Genomic DNA, 21,237 nt, shown 5'->3' on the forward strand with positions numbered 1-21,237 from the left:
TGTATGACCAGAACCCGAGTTACCTTCAGGGACATTCTGGGAAAGTCTGCTTCATCTGTGCATGTATGAAACCTCCTCTAAACTCAGATTCAGATCTTTTGGTCCCCTTAAAACTGCAAGTCTTGACTCTCCTGCAAGCAGACTTTACAGCAGTTGTAGCGAGAGGAAGTGACGTGGAGCACAATGCATTCGGGTAGCAAAATAAATGAAGCCAACGATGTGAATCGGAAGAAAAAAACACAAAGAAAGAGTTGGAAAATGTTGAGGAGGGGTGAGGGAGGCAGGTAGTGGCTGATAGATGGTCGGAAGATTATATATCGCAGTTTTTTGTGGCTAGAAACTAGAATACTGGGGTGGGACTTCCGCTGTCATTTGGACCAATCAAACAAGCCAGTTTTTTTCTTCCTCTGAAACAAACACTAGTATTCTTTTCGGGTGACAGTGCCCCCAAATGAGCAGCTCTTGTAATTGCATGACGTTGTCCATGCATTTGGTCCGCTTTCAAAAAGTGCAATGTGAAATTAAGCAAAACCAAGTTAGAGTGTGAAATCCCCCTCCCCACCCAGATGTGAAAAGTAGCAAACTACGACTGTTCTGGCAGAGTCAACTGAACATTTTAAATCTCTTGTTAAAGAGACTTTTGGCTTTGTTTTATGATTACATTTTTTTGTTGTTGTATTCAGTTTTTAATAGTTTTTTTTGTAGGAGTATTTATGTAAAGCACTTTTTAACCATGATATTTCAGAGTGTTATATAAAAACTTTTTTGCCGTTACTATCATGATTGTTGTTATTAGACTCTTAACATCATGATTAGTGAAACACCTTTTTTTACTGGTGCCATCCTTTCTTTCTCAGCTAATGAATGTTTTATCCAATTCAATGTCAGCCCCCTTCATACCCCTTTCAACCCGTGTTTTCAACTCGATATTAATCGACTTTTGTGTCCTTTCACACTGCATGCAGACCCGAGTCTAAACCGCCTGCTGGCGAGCCGCATCGCTGCATTTCCCCGTGCTGATAGTGTCCCGCGTTGATGACATCATCAGCGCGACGGAGCAAAGCGAAAGTAAACAATGCAGCGGAACACAGTCCTCGTTACCTGTTGATGAATCTCCTCTCCCCCATAGATCCAGAGGAGCTCTCTGGTCTCGCTATCTTACCAATGCTGGGTCATCTTGACGAAGGAAATCTCACGCGGTGTCCAGAAACAATAACTAGCGCGCTAACGTAGCCACGCTGCGTCGACGTCATCACGTAAATTACCGCGTCGACTCGCGTCTGCCTTTCACACTCCCTTTCGCCCCTCCCACTGAAAAGCCAATAGTAGCAACCCGCTAAAAACCCGGGTCGAATGCCGAGTGAACCCTTTCACACTGCCATGAGGAGCCGATTAATTAGCGGGTTTTAACGGGGTTTTTGGCCAGTGTTTAAGGGGCTCTGATTAACTTGTGTCACTAGTGGCACTTTCGAACCAAGTCTGAGGACGGATAGAAGAGCTGATGAAGATCTGGTGGTGACAAAGACCAGGCTGTTGCTTATATGCCCACATTAGTATTTGTTCAACTAAAAAGCGTTGCAACAAGGTTGTATTTACAAGAATGATAGCACAGTTTTCACATGATTGTACAGTCAGAGTGAAAACTTGGTGGGCTGTTTGAAGTTTGAATTGCTGTTGGCTTGGTTTTCTCGCTCACATGTGTCCTTCAGTGAATTCTTACTTCTCATGTGCCGCATAGATGTAAAAGTACTGGCATAACTTGCCTAGTTTCCACTGATGTCCCAGACCCAGCTCCCTCCCGCCATTGCAGTGAGCAAGGACACACGGAAGGTGCAACCTTTTGGGAATGGAAAGCATTTTCAATTCCTGGCTCTCACGTCTCAAAAGTAGCAGTCCTTGCTTGAAGTACATACACAGACAGACAGACCCACTAAGTGCAACACCACTCACTGTCGGCACTGCTGTGTTCTCTCCAGTGTTGGGGCAGGAGTAGCCTTTTTATAGTATCACGGATGCAGTCACACAGACAGTCCACTGAGAGGCTGCTACTCTTCAAAGCACACAATAATAGAACAAAGACTCTTAAGTGGGCAAGCTTGGAGTGGTGTGTTCATTCTTCCAGTGAATATCAAACTGCCTGTTTTCTGTTGGTTTTTTATGTAATAATGATGCGTTGTATGTACACTCACTGGCTAATTCATTCAGTACTACCTGCTAATACCAGGTTGGACCCTCATTTTCCTTTAGGATGGTATAGTGTTTAATATACCCTCTAACAGACATGGTTTTGGAAGCATTCGTAGCAGATTTTGATCCATCTTAATATTCCACCATTTCTCAGAGGTGCTCTGTTGGACTGCGATCTCTTGACTGTGGAGGCCACTGGAGTACACTCAGTTCATTGCCTTCTTTATGAAACCAATTTGAGATTATCTTGCCTTTATTATATGGAGCGTTATCCTGCTGAAAGTAGCCACCAGAAGATGGGTACACTGTTGTCTTAATATTCGTTACACCAGATCACCCTGAATCGTTGTAACGAGGTACAGTTACACCAGGGGTGTCTACCTCTGGTGATGGAGGGCTAGCATCCTGCATGCTTTAGATGTCTCCCTGCTTCAGTGTATCTGAATGTACCGTAATAATACATCTTCAAGCCAGTAAATAAGCCCAATTACAAGCCCATCATTGCAATCAGGTGTGTTGCAACTGGGAGAGACTTAAAAAGAAAAACTGCTGGGGCCGTGCTGGTTGTTATGTCTCACAGCTGTGGGGAGGAACGACCTGCAATGCCACTCCTTCAAATAGGAGTCGGTCGCTCCTTCACACCCTACGCTGACTATTCTTCCCCAGTTTTGCACTTTGGACCAATAGGAAATGAGTGTCATGTTTTGTTCCCCCCCCCCCCCTCCTGCACTTGCAGTTCACAAGCACTCTCCATGGAATTACTCTTTTTTAACTGCACACCAAACACACTTCAAATTCAAGGAAATTCAGAAAACAAATTCTGTTTATTGTTTTACCATAATTCTGGTTTTACTTTTCTGATCAACACAATATAAATAAACCTTATAGAGAAAAGATGAAGACGAAACTGTCAATTGAGGATTGTGAGCATATGTGCCTACATGCTGTATATTTTTGCATGTTATATTATCATTTCATGTCTATCATTTCTCCTATGAATTGCTGTTGAAAGTTTTCAGCAAGTCTGAAATACTTAGACTGAAGCTGATATGTGGCTTTTACTGCTCGAGTTTGACCAGAAGTGAGAAACACATGCTATTTCTGTATAGTGCTATTTCTGTATAATGTATGACTAAATGAACGAAATATGAGTAATCACCTTCTTTAGTTTGCATTGATATATGTCTGAGATTTTTCAATTCAACACTTGTGCTAATTTAAAAAAAAAAAATCTGTGTATTTATGTCAAAATAACTTATCGGTTCATATGAAATACTCCTTGAAATAACAATGTTATTTACTCCCATACTGAGGAATAGGGCAGTCCCACCGGAAGAAATGTATGATAATATATGCAGTATATTTGTGTGTGAACCTAAGGACTTCAGTTGTTTGAGTAGTTAGGTAGCATGCTGACGAAAGCTGTCAAATTCAACGTGACAAAGGGGGTTTTATTAATCCAGCTTCATAATTATAATGACGTCTTCCTGTGTTGTAAATGAAAGGTGCCAGTCGGTAAGGAATGCTTGTCTTTTGACTCATACCTGTCTGTCCAGCGTCGTATGTGCACATACACATCAGGTTTTGGTACGCCTGTGTCCACTGAGTCATTTGATTGAGAATTGGCATTGAAACCACTGTTGTCAAGTTTCTGTTGATAAACATAGTTTTTCTCCTTGGTAGTTGTGAGTTGTGAAAATCTTAACGCTGGAACTAAACTGGACCTTCACATTTCCTCTTGTTAAACAAGCAGTGTCAGTCTTTGTTCCCTGGCAAGGTTTGCATTAGTTCCCCTCGCCTGAGTCCTAATTGGGATTTCCTGTCTTCCAGAGAGAGACAGTAATTACCCCATCAAACAAGCACGGCCGATTAAAAATATGGAGTGGAAAAGGGCAGACTAACATAAGATCTGGGTTGATTCAAAGGCAGCTGGCCAAACAGCCATTTGTCTGGGATTTGGTTAAAGTTTAACATTGGTAAATCAATGACTGCATAGCATTGATGGTTCCGCCCCTTTTAGCCTTGTCAGGAGTTCAGAGATTTCCATCCCTGCAGTGGGTTCATCCGATACACACTGCAGTAGGGTGAGGCTTTTTCTGTTGACTAACAGTGAACCTGCTAAAAGTTTATCCTCATTAACGATGTTATTGTTGCAGATTACTGTCACAGTTCATTTCTCTCAAGTATTTTTCATATCTAAAGCCTCTTACTTCTCTTACATAAAACGTCTTATATCTTATTTCAAATATGTGACTTTATTGGTGGGGCAACTGCATGAAGAAATGCTAGCCATACATTTTGAGACTTGTTTTCCTGCACTGTATAAATACAAGGCAAGAGACTGTTCTATTAGTACTCTAAACAGATCATAGAAATTGGGGCAGATGAGAGGATTGGAGTATTTTCTGGCAACAGTAATGATGATGCATGTAAAGCCTGCAGTACCTAATGCACTGCATCGTTACAGCTGCCCAGAGGAGAAGACAGATTCCTGGATGCAGCATTCAAGGACCTAAGCTGATTTGCATCAGGGGTGAAATTAGATTAGAGACAAATCCACTTCTCCGTGGGCATGATGTGCTAAAGCTTAAACAACCAGGATAAATCTCACATCAGTCAGTGCAGCATCGGGGAGAATAGTTTCAAACACCTCAGTAGCTGTGGGTAAGATTTTAATCGGCTTGAACTGATCCTATCTTTGAGTGAAGACGGTGATGTTGTTGATAAAGAGAACTAGTAGCAAACATTTACCACTAGGAGGAGCCATGACCACACCTTGTCTGGGTGAGACTGACGGTCTGAGTGATTGCCAGCAGTGACAAGATGGACTTATAACAGGAAGCACAGAGCAATGACTTTGTTACAATCTTGCATGATTTTTGCCTGAACACCACACGCACCCTGTAATGGTTGTGGATTAAATAATGTAGGTTTTCTTGTTCTCAATCTTCCCAATCATGTGTTGCTCTATGACTATGAAATAACTTTATCCCACATACTGGGCCTTCATTGTTCAGTTATTTTAGCCTGTTTGAACTTTAACCTCCGTTGAACACCAAGAGCTGCAGCAAGGCTGTATTCAGTAGTACTGAAGAAAAAAAAATATTTATGTCAAATACAGTGTGAGTGGGTTTCCACACAGCAAGGGCCATTCTTAAACTGAACTGATTTGCATGTCAACATCATTTGTTAAACAGAAGAAAAAAAATGAAGTGATCATTTAAAATTTTTTTAAATCGCCAGGAGCATTTTTCCTAAGTCTGTCGTTACTGCACACTCTTGTACTTGAGCTAAATGTTCAGCCCTAAGCCTTTGCATCTGCTACCAGTCAATGATCTGCAGTTCTCAAAACCACAGTCCCTTTTTTTTTTTTTTCTTTCCCCCCTTTGGCTTCTACTACTACAGCGTTTATCATTAAAGGGAGAAGATTAATCACAACAGCAAGTGATTGGCTGTGCAGATGGTGAGACCATCCCCTGCATCTGTCAACTTGCAAACACCAAATGTTTTGAACTTGACAGGAAAGTCTTGCCAAGTTCTTGTAGGGGCTCCCAGTGAAATCACAGTTTTCACTTTTGACCTACAATGGTGTAACTTGAGGGAAAGTAGATCTCGAGTAAGAAAATGGGGGCAGTCTCTGTGCCAACTCTTTTAAGCACTGATTTGCTTCCAGGATGAGTTCTCAGTTACTGGCATTATCGCTCCTGCTTGTCTAAGTTGCAGGCTGGAATCTTTACTGACTGTATGCACTTGTGCAGCCTTACTGTACACACTCGCATTTGTATGTACGTATAACATGTATTCACTCATATATACTCTCCTCAATTTCCCATCCTTATCAGGATAGTTGTAATGTGGCGCAGCTCTTCATGAGGCTTATCCAGCACACCCCACTGCTTCAGCGTAATCTCCTTGAGCGGTCAGTCAGAAACATTTAATCTGGATGCCCAGTAACTCTTATCGTTCAATATCTTTTGTGAAACTTGTGAGAATACCGATTAGTGGAAACCCAGAGTTATTAAATTGTTGTATCATTTGTTATGAATATACTTATACATATTTTGGGATTAGATATGTGGCAATTACAGTTAGTGTAAATCTACAAGTAATGAATATCAGTGTCGATGTATGTCAATGTGTGCCCCAAAAGGCATAGAAACTTAAACCGTGTGTGCTTGAAACCACACAAATGAGTACTGCATATATATTAAATAGTACTCTTGTGAGCTGCTTTTGTAGATCAAGACATATCAGCGTCTCAGCTGTCTAACTAATCTCTGAATAGATGTCAAATCCTCTCTTTTGGCTACAATCAGTTCTGCGATGGTGTAAAGCAGTTTAAATCCACACCCCGGCACAGCTTAACTATGCCACATGCAGATTAGCTGCTCAGACACCAAGATCCGGTCACAGGTTCCTCTGTGAATCCTCACTGTGGGGAGGGACTGGATTGTCCGTTGAGGCTGAAGAGGTCTGTAGTGGAGAACACGCCTCTTTACTTGTGAAAAGTTGGCATCATGACACACCCTGGCCAGAAAGTTAACGTCATGCCCTCCTTCCCATAAATTGCATCATTGATACAACAAGGACATTGACTGGTCTTAGTTATGTAATATCACAGTTGAGATGTTGTGATGTAGTTGTGTAGTAATAGTTGCTGCTTTTTTACGATTTTTTGATTTAGTGCAAGTTGTGCCAATCTCCTACTTTACACTTCACGCATTCATTGTGTTTTGGAACTTGGGTATCTCTTCTTCTGAGTCGTTGAGGCACCCGATAACACCCGATTGAGGCTGCTCATCTGAAAATATGACAAAAATATGACTTTGTTTTTTGTCAAATGCAAAACCAATGACAGGATTTCTGATTTTAAACTCGTACATTATATATCTTTGATACCATAATTGTGGTACTGATTCTTGGCAAATACCACAATAGTTGGAGTACAATAGTATTCAATGTACTATGGACTGTGGTAACAGACCTGTATCCACTTTGACAGAAATACAGTGAGAATTGGATCTAAATTGGAGAATTTTAATCCTTGGAAAAAATGATCTGAGTACATTTGACTTGGCCAGTCTTTTTTTTATTATTTTGTCAGAAATTAGATATGTAAATGCCATAAAGTAGCATTTTCTGCAAAGTTCAAATGAGCAATTAGATGGACTTATTTCATGTATCATCCTTATAAAGTTACCTCTGTTTGAAATATTTTTGTGAGTGTCTGATTAAGATTTAAGTCTCAACTTGCCAGTTTTTTGAATTTCAATTAGTAGTGAAGGAAGTGTATTCAATTAACTTGGTGATGCTTGTCTGCTCACTTCCCTTTTTTCCCTGTGTAAAGCAGCACAAAAGTGTATTTCCAATTCTCAGCTGCCACCCACACTCTCTATTGTCACAGACAGTAGCACTTAGCTTTGTTGCCGGCACACCTTAAGGGAAGTACTTAGAGCCCATTACCAGCCTGTAACGAGCCCTGAGAGGGGCAGGGCCGCGTAGGTCATGCTGCGTGTTAGAGCTCATTGCCTGCCCAGGGTGATGCTTCCCCACGCTCTAATCCCTGCCAGCTGACATGGCAGATGAACGCAGGGTATTCACAGGGGTTCGTTTGTGCGGGCATGCTGATACAATTCAGAAATTCAGAACCCTTTTGGCGACGTTCCTCTGAAGAAAAACACATGAGGGGGACTTACCGACTGGACAAGTCCACACCTGAACATGACGCTATGTGTGTAGATACAGTGAGTCTTTTGGTGATTACGGTAACTCACAGTTCCAGGCTGATCTCAGCAAGCAGAGGCTCTTCTTTCTTTCCACGCTGTAAATCTGAAAATCTGAACTTCTGAGAATGAGGGAATGACTTCCTAACAACCCACCACACACGCGCGCACACACACACACACACACACACACACACACACACACACACACACACACACACACACACACGTGATATGGCATTAATGAGGCTATTGTCCTTTGTCTAGTTGTCACGAAGAACAACCGACTCCTCTGTCCTTGCCATTTGTGGCCTCTCTGTTTACTTCTCAAAATGTAGATAGATTGCTCATCAGTTTTTGTGACATCTTAGATACAAAGTGATAATCCTGGACATTATTCAATGACATTTTTTTCCTTTCTGGTATGTTAATTATGATTGGTGAACCTGTTCAACATTTTCTCTCAGGCTTGATGGTAATGTTGAAATATTTACGTCTTTATTAATTAAATATTCACATTCAGGAGAGTTTTCTATGTTGAATTTTGCAGAACTGCTGTTTGACTTTTGTAGGTTTTAAGTTTAAAACGGGGTATTCAGTTTATGAAGGTGAAAAGCAGTGTGAAATGACATGAACAATTCTTCAATCAGTTTCAGTTTTGCCTGATTTCTATCAATAAACCATTTTTTTCAGTGAATTATCTTAGTTTTGAGACGTTTTGAAAGTACGATCCCTCTTTCACACTTTGAAAGTTTACCTTTGTGAAATGATCATGATAATTTGTTCCATTTTTAAGACTAAGACTTCAAGTGAGAGGGAGTCTGAGTACAGGTTGTAAACCCATCAGGATTTTTTGTAATTTCTGTCATTCCACCCTAACCTTGACTGAAAATGATTACTAAAATCATCTCTTGTAATCACACAAACAAAAACTGCATCAGGTAACATAGAAAGGAAATGTACCCTACAATATAAATACAGAACATCACTATCTGAGTCCCCACCCCCACCGACTTGCCAAGCCTTTATTTTTCTGACTAATCCACAGGATCTGGTCTAGCCGGGCATGTGTGTGTCTTCTGCAACATTGTCTCAGGTTTTGTGTGAGGGCTTTCTACAGGCAGCCAGCCATTTATCTCCACACCACTGCTGAGTTATTTCTGGCTGTGTCACTGCTATGTTTTGTTCTCCGGCAGCCAAAAATACCTTACCTCGTTCACTATGAACTTCAGATAAAATCGGTATTGTGCTTGATTAGGGTGTGTAAGTGATGTTATTGTGCTGTTTGATACTTTCTGGCACACAGTGGTTGGCTAGTGAAGTGAAGTGACAGGTTTATTGACACTTGGGGCCACAAACACTCAAACAGCTGCAGGGACAGTGAGAGTAATGGTGTCACCGCTGATGTGTGTGCATGTGATGTGAATACGTGTGTCTGCATGTTATGTGTGCTTTGGGACAAGGGTCACCTCTGTCGCAGCTGTCTTAGGGGGCTTGGCATGCCCCTTCGGTTCGCAAACACCCTCTCAGCCCCTTACAAAACAAAGCAGTAGTTTCTTCAGAACGCACATGTGCTACACTTCACAGCGTGTACTCACGCTGAGGCACCCGGACGGCCACACGACATACCCCACGCAGGCCAACTGCTCGCTCAGTCAAACATTTCAGCACATGAGGTTGAGCTTGGCTCTGAAGAACAGCACCTTCTTATCGGCCTGCTTTAACATGGATTTAGAAATGATTACAGAGCTATAGTCAACCGCATAAAACTCGGATCATATTAAGATAACAATTTGTTTAATGAATTTATGATTCCATATGATTTCAAAGTCAGAATGATTCACTAACTTTTTTTTATAATTATTTTTTGGTCTGCAATGACTGAGGTTTCTAGACAAAAACACTTTGATAAATGTGTATGTCGTAATATAACTATTTCATTAAAAACATTCCTTTGAGCAGTGATGTGATATGTAGCTATGTAAGAGGAGCAGCTTGGACAGTTGGCCTAGCCTGGCTGCAGCAGTTGCAGTCATGCACATTTACACACACACACACACACACACACACACACACACACACACACACACACACACACACACACACACACACACACACACACACAGATAGAATGAAATGTGTGGGTCAATAGGACCTCTCATGTCCCTGAGGAGCAGGACCAACCATCTGCTGTTGACCACAGCACTCATCCAGCCTTCACACACTCCCACTCCACACACAAGCCATATTCAGCTCAACTTTCCTCCATACCATACACTCCACTCTACACATGCACCCCCTGCCGCCGCCGCCGCCACAGCCCCCCTCCAACCACACGTCTTTACTGCCTGCTTGCTCCCTCTGCCATCCCTCGCCGAGCAGTAAACCTGAGAGAACACCCATCAAGGATGTCTGTGCTCTCCAGATGGACCTTGGAAATCTTGACTCTCTCAGGCCACATCAAAGCGAGCAGGGAGTTTTCAGCAGGAGGTTGGTAGTCCCTCCTGTAATGTCAGAGGTTTAGGCAGCTTAATTCAAGGACAACGTGGGTGAATTGTCTGAAGCAGACTCCGTGTGTCTGATTGCCTTATGGACAGCTTTTGCACTCCAAAGAAGCAAGCATGGTTTTTCAGTGCTTCTCAGTCTTTTTTTTTTTTTTTTTTTCATAAGAAGAATGTATTTTTTGTTCTCAATCAACATAGTCGACTTTGAACAATTGTGTTGGGTCAGAACAGTGGATTAAGAGGTTCTGTGGATACTGGGGCTGAAAACTGAACGGACCAGGCCTGAAGATGTACTGGGAATTGTGGCTTAGCCAAGTGACAGCCAGTGCTGCTTTGCAATGTATGCTGGTTCAAAACAAAGGTGGGCAAATCTTTTGTGTGGTTGTTTTGTTGTGGACACAATGATAAATGAAACAACGCTGACTGTTGGCCACAGATGTTGACTATTTTTTTCTTAATTTTATTCAGTTGTTACAGCTTTGTAAAATGTGTTTGTAGTGTTGTAGATGTTGTGCACGGTACGTGACAACAGCACGATCGACTAGAAGAAAATGTTGACATTGCTATTAATGTCAGATTTACCAGAGGACAGAACTCATATTCAGCTCTAATTCTTTAAAATTTTATTTGAACTAATCCAAACTAGTCAGAAGGAAAGAGGAAATATGTGATCTAACATCATGAAGCCATGTGTCTCAGAAGCTTGTATCCTGAGTTATTTTTTCACTGACTTGGTCATTGTGGCATAATGAATGACAATTTCACTTTTAGAACTAAATCTAATGGACATGTTAACTACCTTGCTGTTCACTGATATTTCCGTATCTACTAATCATGTTGGTTTTTTTTACACTGCTAGTTGCCTTTATGATTCTGTGTTTACCACTCGTAAGGTAAAAGTCTTGAACTACCTTCTAGTCATATTGAGAGCTAGAAGTAACATATGCAGGGTCAGTTAACAAAAACAGCTATTCATCACTTTGTTTTGCACATTGTCAACGAGCAACATGTCAAGTTTGGTCTGCTTAGAATGAATTGTTTGTAATTGCCATATTACTGCAACCATTTTGTGTAATCTGTAAATGGTGCCATCTGAGTGTTTTGTTTTTTTTTTAAAGCAGATTCCAGTTTTCTTCCTGACTAACTTTGGTGCCATTCTATTGAAGTTAGGTTGTAACCTTCATGCAGCAACAGCCAGAGGTTTCTAAACAGACCAAACACGAGACGTCACTGATATTAAAAACACAGTATCCTTGCACCACACGCTCATGTTCCCAGCAAAGGAATTCCTTCCACTGTTCTGATGCCTTTATCTATTTATTAAATTGTTGGTGGATTTTTAACTTGAAGACCTAGTTAAATTAATTAAACTAATTATAACATTACATTTAACCAAACCCTGACCCAGCTCCAAGCATTGTTGGGAAATAATATTTCAGAATATATTTCACAGCAGCTTTACATCATGAGATTTGGTTACTAAAGTCAATGTCATTGTGATCATGACGCATATTGAATTATTATCTGTATTTGGGTCTTTTCCTTCTACTTCCATCTAGAACATTGAATGCCAACATCACAATCAGTATTTGGCAGAAGGCATTTTTGTTTTGCGTCTTAAATAACTTTTTAATCTCCTTTATTATCCTAATTTCTCATCACTCTTATATCACCTATTTAAGCATCTGACTTTTTTCCTCTTGTATTTTCTGCCAGGGTCCTTCCAGGTCAGGTCTTGGTGTCACTGTTTCAGCCTTCTTGTGAGGAGCTGTACCAAACTGCATGAAAATGTATCATCAACAAGGCAATCTTCAACTGCTAACTTCACTTAGACAAACTTCTTGTTTTCTTTTAGACATTGTCATAACTCATCACAATTATATGTTGAAGCGAATCGTAACTGTAAGCGGGTGTTTTTGAACAAATTTTTGATTCTGAACGTATTACTGTGAACATTGCCATCTTCTCCAGAATGACACCTCACTGTAGGGTGTAATGCCAGTTGCTTTGTTTAACAATTGCTTAGTAGGCTGAGAGCTGCTCACCCAGGAACCTTAGTGCCTCTAGAAGGTCTTCCAATAGGGGAATGCATTCATTTTCTCCTTTCTGAAATTATCCGTGAAGTCGTTCCTTCACTTAGTGAAGTTTTTTTTGTTTTTGTTTTCGATATACCACTTGGTAATTGTATCATTCACATTTAATGAGGGTATCCGAACAACTTCTCTTACACAGAGTAAACAAAAACTCATATTTTTGGGGGAAAAACATAGCTTTAAATATTTTTATGACTCTGTGTACAATTTCAGCTACTGTAAGCAGCAAATTGTGTACACACATTATTACAATGGACACATTTTATGGGTAGAAGAGACTGTAATATCCTCATTTTGTGTCTACACATTTCACCACAGTCCTCTACCGCATATTCAGCAGCTGTCCAGACATGTAGCAGCTTTGGCAGCAGCTGTTGAGTGTAGCTCACTGTAACTAAGGGCAATAATTCATCATATCTTTGTGGGTGTGCATCACGTAACATGTCCACATCTTTCCAATCTCAGTGGTTTCGTTGCTCCTCCCTCTCTCTTTCTCCTTGTATATACACTCATGCAAAGACACTCCCAACTCAGATCATACCTGTCTTAGCCGAGGCGCAGCAGACCTTTGTGTGTGTGTAGGCAGTGATACCGGTGCATATCAGTGAGTGGATTATTGAAGTGATGCTTTTGAGGTGCCTGCAGGCGAGCAGCAGTTTTGAAGATGAGTGGGCAGCTCTGAGCGGCCACCATCTCCACACAGGGTTCAGGCAGGACACTCTGCTGGGACCGACAGGTAGACAGTCTGCTGAATCGAGAATTTAAAGCGCGCTTCTATTTGGAACTGTTTGCAGCGGGTTTTTGCCGTAGATTCTCTTGACAATACCAGCCTCAACGATGGGGTTTTAACTCTTTTATTCACCATTGGCGTTTGTCAGCGAGGTTCTTTATTGCTTAGTTGATGTCAGTTTGTTTTCTTCTGTTGACATCTTGTCCTCTTCTCCTTCCAGAAGCTCTAACGGAGGCGGTGCGCTGGAGCTCAAAGGAGAACCTACTGGGGGCGGCTGAGAGCGACCCGAACCTCTTCGTTGCACTTTATGACTTTGTCGCCAGTGGAGACAACACGCTAAGCATCACCAAAGGTGAATAGTCTGATGGGCCTGCAGATTTTTATTTTTATTTATTTATTTTTTTTTCAAGTCTCTTGGAAAAATGACCATTACTAGAACTCTTCTCAATGAGCCTTCCTTTCTTTTTTTTTTTGCTGTATGCTGCCTTCTGGCCTCAAACTCTGAATTCAGACTTATGTTATGCTTTAACAAAACTTGATAGATAGACATCCTCCAGGGCATTTCTCCAAACTTAATCATCATTACAAGTAGTTGCCTGGCTACGCGATGTTAGTCCACTTGAGATTTCTTTTCCTGCATCATTGATCTCTCTCGACCACACCTCTGTGAACAATGGCATGAGCATTTGTTGCAACAGAGCTATCGTTAGGAGGAGTCATTCTTAAAACCCCAAAGGCTGCGCGAGAGATTACCAGCTTATCAACTCTTAGGAAGCAATCTTATGAGTAAATGTAAAATTATTCCAGTCAAGTGCTGTGTGACAATATAGCTTATCTCATTTCATCAGCAGGTACCTAAACTCCACCTATGTTACCATACATTGTCTTTTGTTCAAAGGATACCTCTCGGTCCTTTACACCATTTAAGAGACAACTGGCTTAAGTTTTTTTATTCATAACAAATTAAAATTAAAAGTACAGCTTATAATTTTGTTGAAATTGTCTTCACAGTATTAAGGATATCAGTTTTGTCTTCAAGGCTTTTTTTCTTTTTACACCTATAGAAAAACCGTATTTAATCCAGATTTCTTCTCCCTGATTTAGTGACGTTACAACATTGAATCAATTCTCCCATGAGTAATGAGCCCAAAATATCCTCATAGTATAATTCAGAGACCACCGGGCTTGTGTCCCCAAACGATCAAAAGCATTAAATGTGGCATCGTGTTAATTATCCATCGTTTTAAGACTTCCATGGCAGCTGCCAGGGATGGAAATGATGTTTAGACCCTGACTCATGGAGTGAATCTTAGATTCCTGCTGCCCACATGGAAGCACATGTGCAATCCCAGGCTCCACAGCACTTTTCCTATCTGTCCTGCTCTGTGCTCCGTCACATGGAAACACCCACGCATGCTTCGAATGCGGTGTTAATGTGAAATCAGTTCAACTGTAATAATAACAGGTGGATAAGCACAGCGGGCAGAGGCTGATCACAGAGGGAGGACTTAGCAGGCCCATGTCTGGGGCTAATCATTGTCTCTTCTTCATGCCAGGCCAAAACGAGACAAGACCAGACCAGAGCCCTGCTTCAAACACATGTGGCTCCCAGTGTGAGGGAGCAGGCTGTCAGTGTTTCCACTCCCACAAAACTAAGGGGCACAGAAGGCAGACACAGAGGAGACCGTTGAATTGGTGTTCTGGTTGTGGGTCTCTGTTTAATGTAGCTCTCTGGAATACGGCATGTTTAGTTTTTGGAGCTGAACTCGCAGCTGGTGTTTGTAGGGTATTAGTAATCCACTGTAACTAGACTTTTAATTAAGCAATTTCAACTCAGTGGTCTCCTGCTCTATGTTGCTTAATGTTAGAAGTATTTTTCAAAACCTTGTAGGTGCTGTTGGTCACAGTTAAAGGTGTTATTTGTATCTCGTAACAGCCTAAAGCTATAGTTAAAAAATCCCTGCATGAAAAATGACTGCTCTGTCAGTGAGTGGTCCTAATGTGCTACTGCTGCAGACACACTAATATGAAACATCTCCCAAAGCATGGGCACAAGAAAAATACCCCGCAGTGTTTACTTGTGCAGAAATTGCTAAGATCCTTGTTTTCTGTTAGTTGAAATCAGCTAGTGTCCTGAGTTCATATGCAGAGAAGATAAAAAAAAAAAAAAAGAAAGAAAAGAAAAGTCGATGCAATGATATCTAGCCACAATTTTTAAATCTTGTGAGTATTATGAAGTGTGTGCAGTCAGTGTTTTGGCATCTGATAAGCTTTTAAAGACGGTAATCTGTTTTGCCAACTGGACCTTCTGGATCCAGTTTCACCACAGTCACCCCACTAATGCCGCCCTTCACACTGTTGTTCAAACCAACAACATCGCTTGGATGGTGCCTGTCTGAATGCCTTTACAACAGGCAACACACTGCGTCGTCTCACAAATTATTTTGATTGATGGGTAATTCAGAATAAAAGTAATAGATACTGGTGAGTAAAACTTCAGACATTGAGAATGAAGATGAGTGTAGAAAGATATCAAAGCCAGCAAAAAGATATATTGACTGATAGGCTTTCTCCATTTGCAGCCTCTGCTCTCTGCCAGACTGTCATTCCCAATGGTCAACATTATCTGTCTTCTTTCTCGTTTAATCTTTTTCACTAAACTTTCATCCAACTGGCTGTACTTTGTTGTGCTTATGGCTCCCGTCATCCTTCAGTCCCCCACATATCAGCCTGTCTGCTCCTTGTCTCTCACACTGACGTCAGAAACAGCGACAGAGCCTGTTGCTACATGCCGAGTTATGCCTAGCCCTCTATGACAGATGCATTGTTTACCGAACCTTGTCATTGTTCAGTTGTCATTGATGTATTTTCAGTGATAGGTGAGTCACATCCAGCAACTTTAACTCAATAAAGACCTGATACCGACACATCATGGCGATGTGGTGACACATCAAGAATGCATTGTTTGGACTGTTTCTCAGAGCAAGGTTAAAGTAGGCAGGTTGGCTAAATTGATTTGGTTTACTTTTTCATGTTTGTTAGTTGTGAAGTAAATTGAAGTACTCCTTGGCAGTTTGCTCTTTAAGAACCCAACGTTCAGCTGGAAATCTGTGACTGATCTTTCTCTATTCAGACTAGTCTGTTGGTGCAAGAATCAATGCCAACAGTAAAAAAAAAAAAAAAAAGACATTGACAGTGAAAATTGACAAACTTTTCCTTTTAGTGTAATGCACATACTTTAGATCAGCTCCTCACCCCCCCTAAATGCATGGTCTTTAAGAAGTCACAGTTATTAAGGGAAATGAGCAGCCTTTGCCTCTCCATAAATATATATTACAAAGAACCATTGATAATTTAAAGGAATGCATTCCCAAACATCAGTTTCTTTACTTTTTGTACAGAATTTGTTGTGATGTGTTGTGATAATATGTTTAATATTTCTTGAGCTTGATGGGGATTTTAGTATCCAGATCTAGCTTAAATACGGCTCTTTTTCATTTAATTCATAACCCTGCTTTCCACCCTTGACAGTTCCTTTCCCTTCACCCTGCTTTGCCCTTTAATTTATTAACATTTAAGACTTCTTAAGGTATCTTAAAAGGGATGATTTATGTGTCATGTTTATTATGTACATTATCATTATTGATGCAGTTGACCTTGCAGGTTTGTCATTGTGTCATGATTGATATTTAAAAGTGATCATCCTCAGAATTTACCCCCTCGTTGCCCATGTGCAGGTGAGAAGCTGCGCGTGCTTGGCTACAACCAGAATGGAGAGTGGAGTGAAGTGCGGTCTAAGAACGGCCAGGGTTGGGTGCCCTCAAACTACATCACACCAGTCAACAGTCTGGAGAAGCATAGTTGGTACCATGGACCAGTTTCCCGCAGTGCTGCTGAGTACCTGCTCTCGTCCCTTATCAATGGCAGTTTTCTGGTTCGGGAAAGCGAGAGCAGCCCCGGACAACTGTCCATATCTCTGCGCTATGAGGGCAGAGTGTACCACTACCGGATCAATACCGCCACAGATGGGAAGGTAAGAATCATGATAAGTAAGGGGAACAGACAGCGAGGTATGGTTAATGTGGGATTTTTGTTTGCATGAGTTTATAAAATCCACTTTTCTCTAATGGTTTAGATAATTTATTTCATTAATTTTCCTCATGAAACCCTGTCGCATCTTTTTCTGCCCCTTCAGGTGTATGTCACATCTGAGAGCCGTTTTGCCACACTGGCCGAACTGGTCCACCACCACTCCACCGTGGCTGATGGTCTAGTCACCACACTGCACTACCCTGCACCCAAATGTAACAAGCCCACAGTATACGGTGTGTCACCCATCCATGATAAGTGGGAGATGGAGCGCACAGACATCACCATGAAGCACAAGCTGGGAGGTGGCCAGTATGGGGAGGTGTATGTGGGAGTGTGGAAGAAGTACAACCTCACGGTGGCTGTCAAAACACTCAAGGTTAGAATGGCTACTTGTATAGAGATGACACGAGAATATGACTTCTCCAGATGTTTTTGATGAAAGCTAGATTGTGAAACATGCCTTTTTTAAAAATAAATATATCAATAATGGTATGTTGTTAAAAATAAGTGAGCATCACCACCTACAGGCTGAGTTTGGTATTACAGAGTAATTATGGCAAATAATGAAGGTTGAATTTTCCAATTCAAATATTGTGCAACTCACTGATAAAGATATATATATCCCCCCCTTTTTTTTTTTTTTTTTTTTTTTTTTTTTGCTATCTGTTTTGACAGGAGGACACGATGGAAGTTGAAGAGTTTTTGAAAGAGGCTGCTGTTATGAAGGAGGTTAAACATCCCAACCTTGTTCAGCTACTTGGTCAGTATATTAACAACACTTCATAACTTAACTCTTGCATTTATTGACTGGATATCACGATACCTGAATCTAACTTGGCACGGCCTGTTTAAAACTACATTGTTCTTGTTCCTTTGAGTGTGTGTCATATAACATTCCTTTTGGTTATTGTCAGCTGTGCTACAACTGTTGCTTCTCCCACAGGTGTGTGCACATTGGAGCCTCCCTTCTACATTGTGACAGAGTACATGCCACACGGTAACCTACTGGACTACTTGAGAGATTGTGACAAGGAGGAGGTAAATGCTGTGGTGCTGCTCTACATGGCCACTCAAATCTCCTCTGCCATGGAATACCTGGAAAAGAAAAACTTCATACACAGGTGTGTGTGTGTGTGTGTGTGTGTGTGTGTGTGTGTGTGTGTGTGTGTGTGTGTGTGTGTGTGTGTGTGTGTGTTTGCATGCGTATGTACGTCATTTTCTTTGCCATGCCGTTTAACCACTGCATCTCTCATTGTTGACTTCTGCAGGGATCTTGCGGCGAGGAACTGTCTGGTTGGAGAAAATCATGTTGTGAAGGTTGCAGACTTTGGCTTGAGCCGGCTGATGACTGGTGACACCTACACTGCGCACGCCGGCGCCAAGTTTCCTATTAAATGGACCGCCCCAGAGAGCCTTGCGTACAACACCTTCTCCATCAAATCTGATGTCTGGGGTGAGTTCTTTAAGTTTGCGCTTTTTTTTTGTCAGTCTTATTTTGCTTTTCTTCATATTGTTTTCCTTGCTTTAATATTGATTTCCAAATTCTTTTTTGCACAGCTTTCGGAGTGTTACTGTGGGAAATTGCCACCTATGGCATGTCACCTTACCCAGGCATCGATTTGTCTCAGGTCTATGATCTCCTGGAGAAGGGCTATCGCATGGAGCAACCTGAAGGATGCCCACCCAAGGTTTATGAACTTATGAGGGCATGTAAGTTACGGTTATGAGACTTGTCTGTATAGTGTTGAGTTTCCCTCAACACTGTACAGACATCCTGACAAAAATTGTAACAGAAAAAAAAAAAAAAAAAAAAAAACACTAAAATATTCTTTTGATTTTTAAATTTGATTTTTCTCCCTACCAGGCTGGCAGTGGAGCCCATTAGATCGGCCTTCGTTTGCAGAGATCCACCAAGCCTTTGAAACAATGTTCCATGACTCGAGCATTTCTGAAGGTATTTTTTGTCTCATCATACTGTGTTTAATCACCTGGTTGAAATTGACCTATCGTTAGGAAGGAGTACCCAGTGGACACCCATGCACAAATGGGACAAACATGCAAACTCCACACATCGAAAAGCCCTGGCAGAACCCTGAATTTCTTGCTACGAGAGCACTAACCACTGCACTTCTATGGCAGCTAAACGTGTGACTTCTTCTCAGCTGTTTGTACTGCGTGGATCTCTGAACTGCAGTCATTCAACAGAATATGTAGAGTAATTTTCCTTCAGACAGCCGCTTTGCATATTTTTTGCTGTGTAGTTTAGTTATTTTAGCTTGTTTGAGAGTTGACTCTGAGTAGTCTGTTCTAAGAAGTAGTTGGTTAATGCGTTGCAAATGTCGGGTTTATTGGGAGCTGCCTCGAACTGACTCTATTTTTTTTTTTTGTTCTTTTTTTCTTTTACTCATTGCAGAGGTAGCAGAGGAGCTATGTAAAACGGCCTCCTCTGGTCACTGTGGACCGCCACATTCTTTCAGTCATGACATGCCCCTGTTGCCTTCCAAATCCCGCACAATCCACAAGCACACAGAAAACAAGGAAAACATCGAGGGTGGACTAGATGGGCGCACCGACCACAGCACGCACACTCACTCAGGTACCATCGGGCATGCCCGCCTCACTACTGACCAGTTGGGTGTACAACTGTATGAGTCTACAGGTACGCCGGATGACGCGGATTTGCAGAGTCAACTTCAGCGCCGCCAAGCCCGCCGTCTGAAAAGAAGGGCCGTCATTTTTCTCAACAACTGATCATTGGGGCTCCTTTATACAGTGGCTTACAGTGTTTGATTTCAAAGGGTCAAGCCTTTATTTGAATATCAGAATATTCATTTTCATGTTGCTAAACACCAATTAAAGGTTTCCCAAAGAAAAAATGAGAAGCATAAAACATAACTTCAAACACAAAATAAACATGTACTACTCAAAATTAACATAATCAACAATAAAGGAATTATTGAAACACTGAAGTGCATGCTCTCTTTGCTGTCATCGTGTCTTGCTGAGGGATAGTGGACCAAGGAACGAAATGCTGTTAGATTCATTATTTGTCAAGTTTACTCCTTCATTCACAAAATAGATCTCAGACTGGATGTCGTAAAAGACGGGTGGAGTGTATTTATCGTTCACCCCCAGCCTCCAAAGCCTTGTAAACATGAGATCTGCCTGCTCATGTGGTTTGTCTCAGATTTGTTGATATTGTTACAGTATTGCACAATTCACCAGTTTTATTTGCAACAAATGAAATTATTTCAGCGATGTCTAACATTTAGGATGTGTAAATATTATTTAAGCTTTTCTTGACTACAGTGACCCGTCTATTTATTTCACTAATACACTATTTATTGAATACCATGTTGCTTATTCTAAAATTTCAAGAATATGCCATTGTTATTTTATTTTGTTTATTTTGTTTTCTTTGTGTTTATCTGATGTATCAATTAGATGTCTGCTCTTCATTTTGTACTTGTTTGTTGAGTTTTTTTCCACTCCATGCTTAAATCTATGAACCTACCATGTCCAAAATAAAGAAAAAGCAGTGTTCTTTTATTAAATTCCAATAAAATATGCACAACACAATGAACTTTCAGGAAATGTCCTCAAGCACAAAATAACATTCATTATCGTTTAATCAAAAGTCTCAAAGTGACCCCTCCCGCCCCCCACTCACACACACACACACACACACACACACACACACACACACACACACACAAAAGCCTGGATTAATTTCAGTTGTATAATTTCATTTAAGTTATTTATGCATGAGGCATAGAAATATGAAACGGTGAAAACTAAGTTGATATTTTTATTTTTCCCATTGGTGTGTGTGTAGATGAATTATTCAGCTATCATACAGCTTTTGCCAATATATTGGAAGAGGTTAAGGAGTTGTTCACCATTGTTTG

General features: G+C 41.1%; 1 protein-coding gene across 2 annotated transcripts in view; it reads left to right on the forward strand.

Annotated features, from left to right (window-relative positions):
- Nucleotides 1-21,237, forward strand: part of abl2 (c-abl oncogene 2, non-receptor tyrosine kinase) — a 30,245-nt gene that overhangs the window by 4,271 nt on the left and 4,737 nt on the right. Inside the window, exons 1-10 of one of the 2 annotated variants that reach the window (XM_030084097.1) lie at nt 13,061-13,243; nt 13,458-13,589; nt 16,975-17,270; nt 17,433-17,705; nt 18,005-18,089; nt 18,273-18,450; nt 18,598-18,782; nt 18,887-19,039; nt 19,194-19,283; nt 19,743-19,925. In XM_030084097.1, the coding sequence (XP_029939957.1) occupies nt 13,132-13,243; nt 13,458-13,589; nt 16,975-17,270; nt 17,433-17,705; nt 18,005-18,089; nt 18,273-18,450; nt 18,598-18,782; nt 18,887-19,039; nt 19,194-19,283; nt 19,743-19,925 (1,687 nt within the window). In that variant the 5' untranslated portion in view covers nt 13,061-13,131. Of the gene's footprint in view, nt 1-13,060; nt 13,244-13,457; nt 13,590-16,974; nt 17,271-17,432; nt 17,706-18,004; nt 18,090-18,272; nt 18,451-18,597; nt 18,783-18,886; nt 19,040-19,193; nt 19,284-19,742; nt 19,926-21,237 lie in introns of those variants that run through there. The other variant, XM_030084095.1, reaches the window with a different exon arrangement.

The sequence above is a fragment of the Salarias fasciatus genome, chromosome 23, assembly GCF_902148845.1.
Source record: "Salarias fasciatus chromosome 23, fSalaFa1.1, whole genome shotgun sequence".
Classification (NCBI taxonomy): domain Eukaryota; kingdom Metazoa; phylum Chordata; class Actinopteri; order Blenniiformes; family Blenniidae; genus Salarias; species Salarias fasciatus.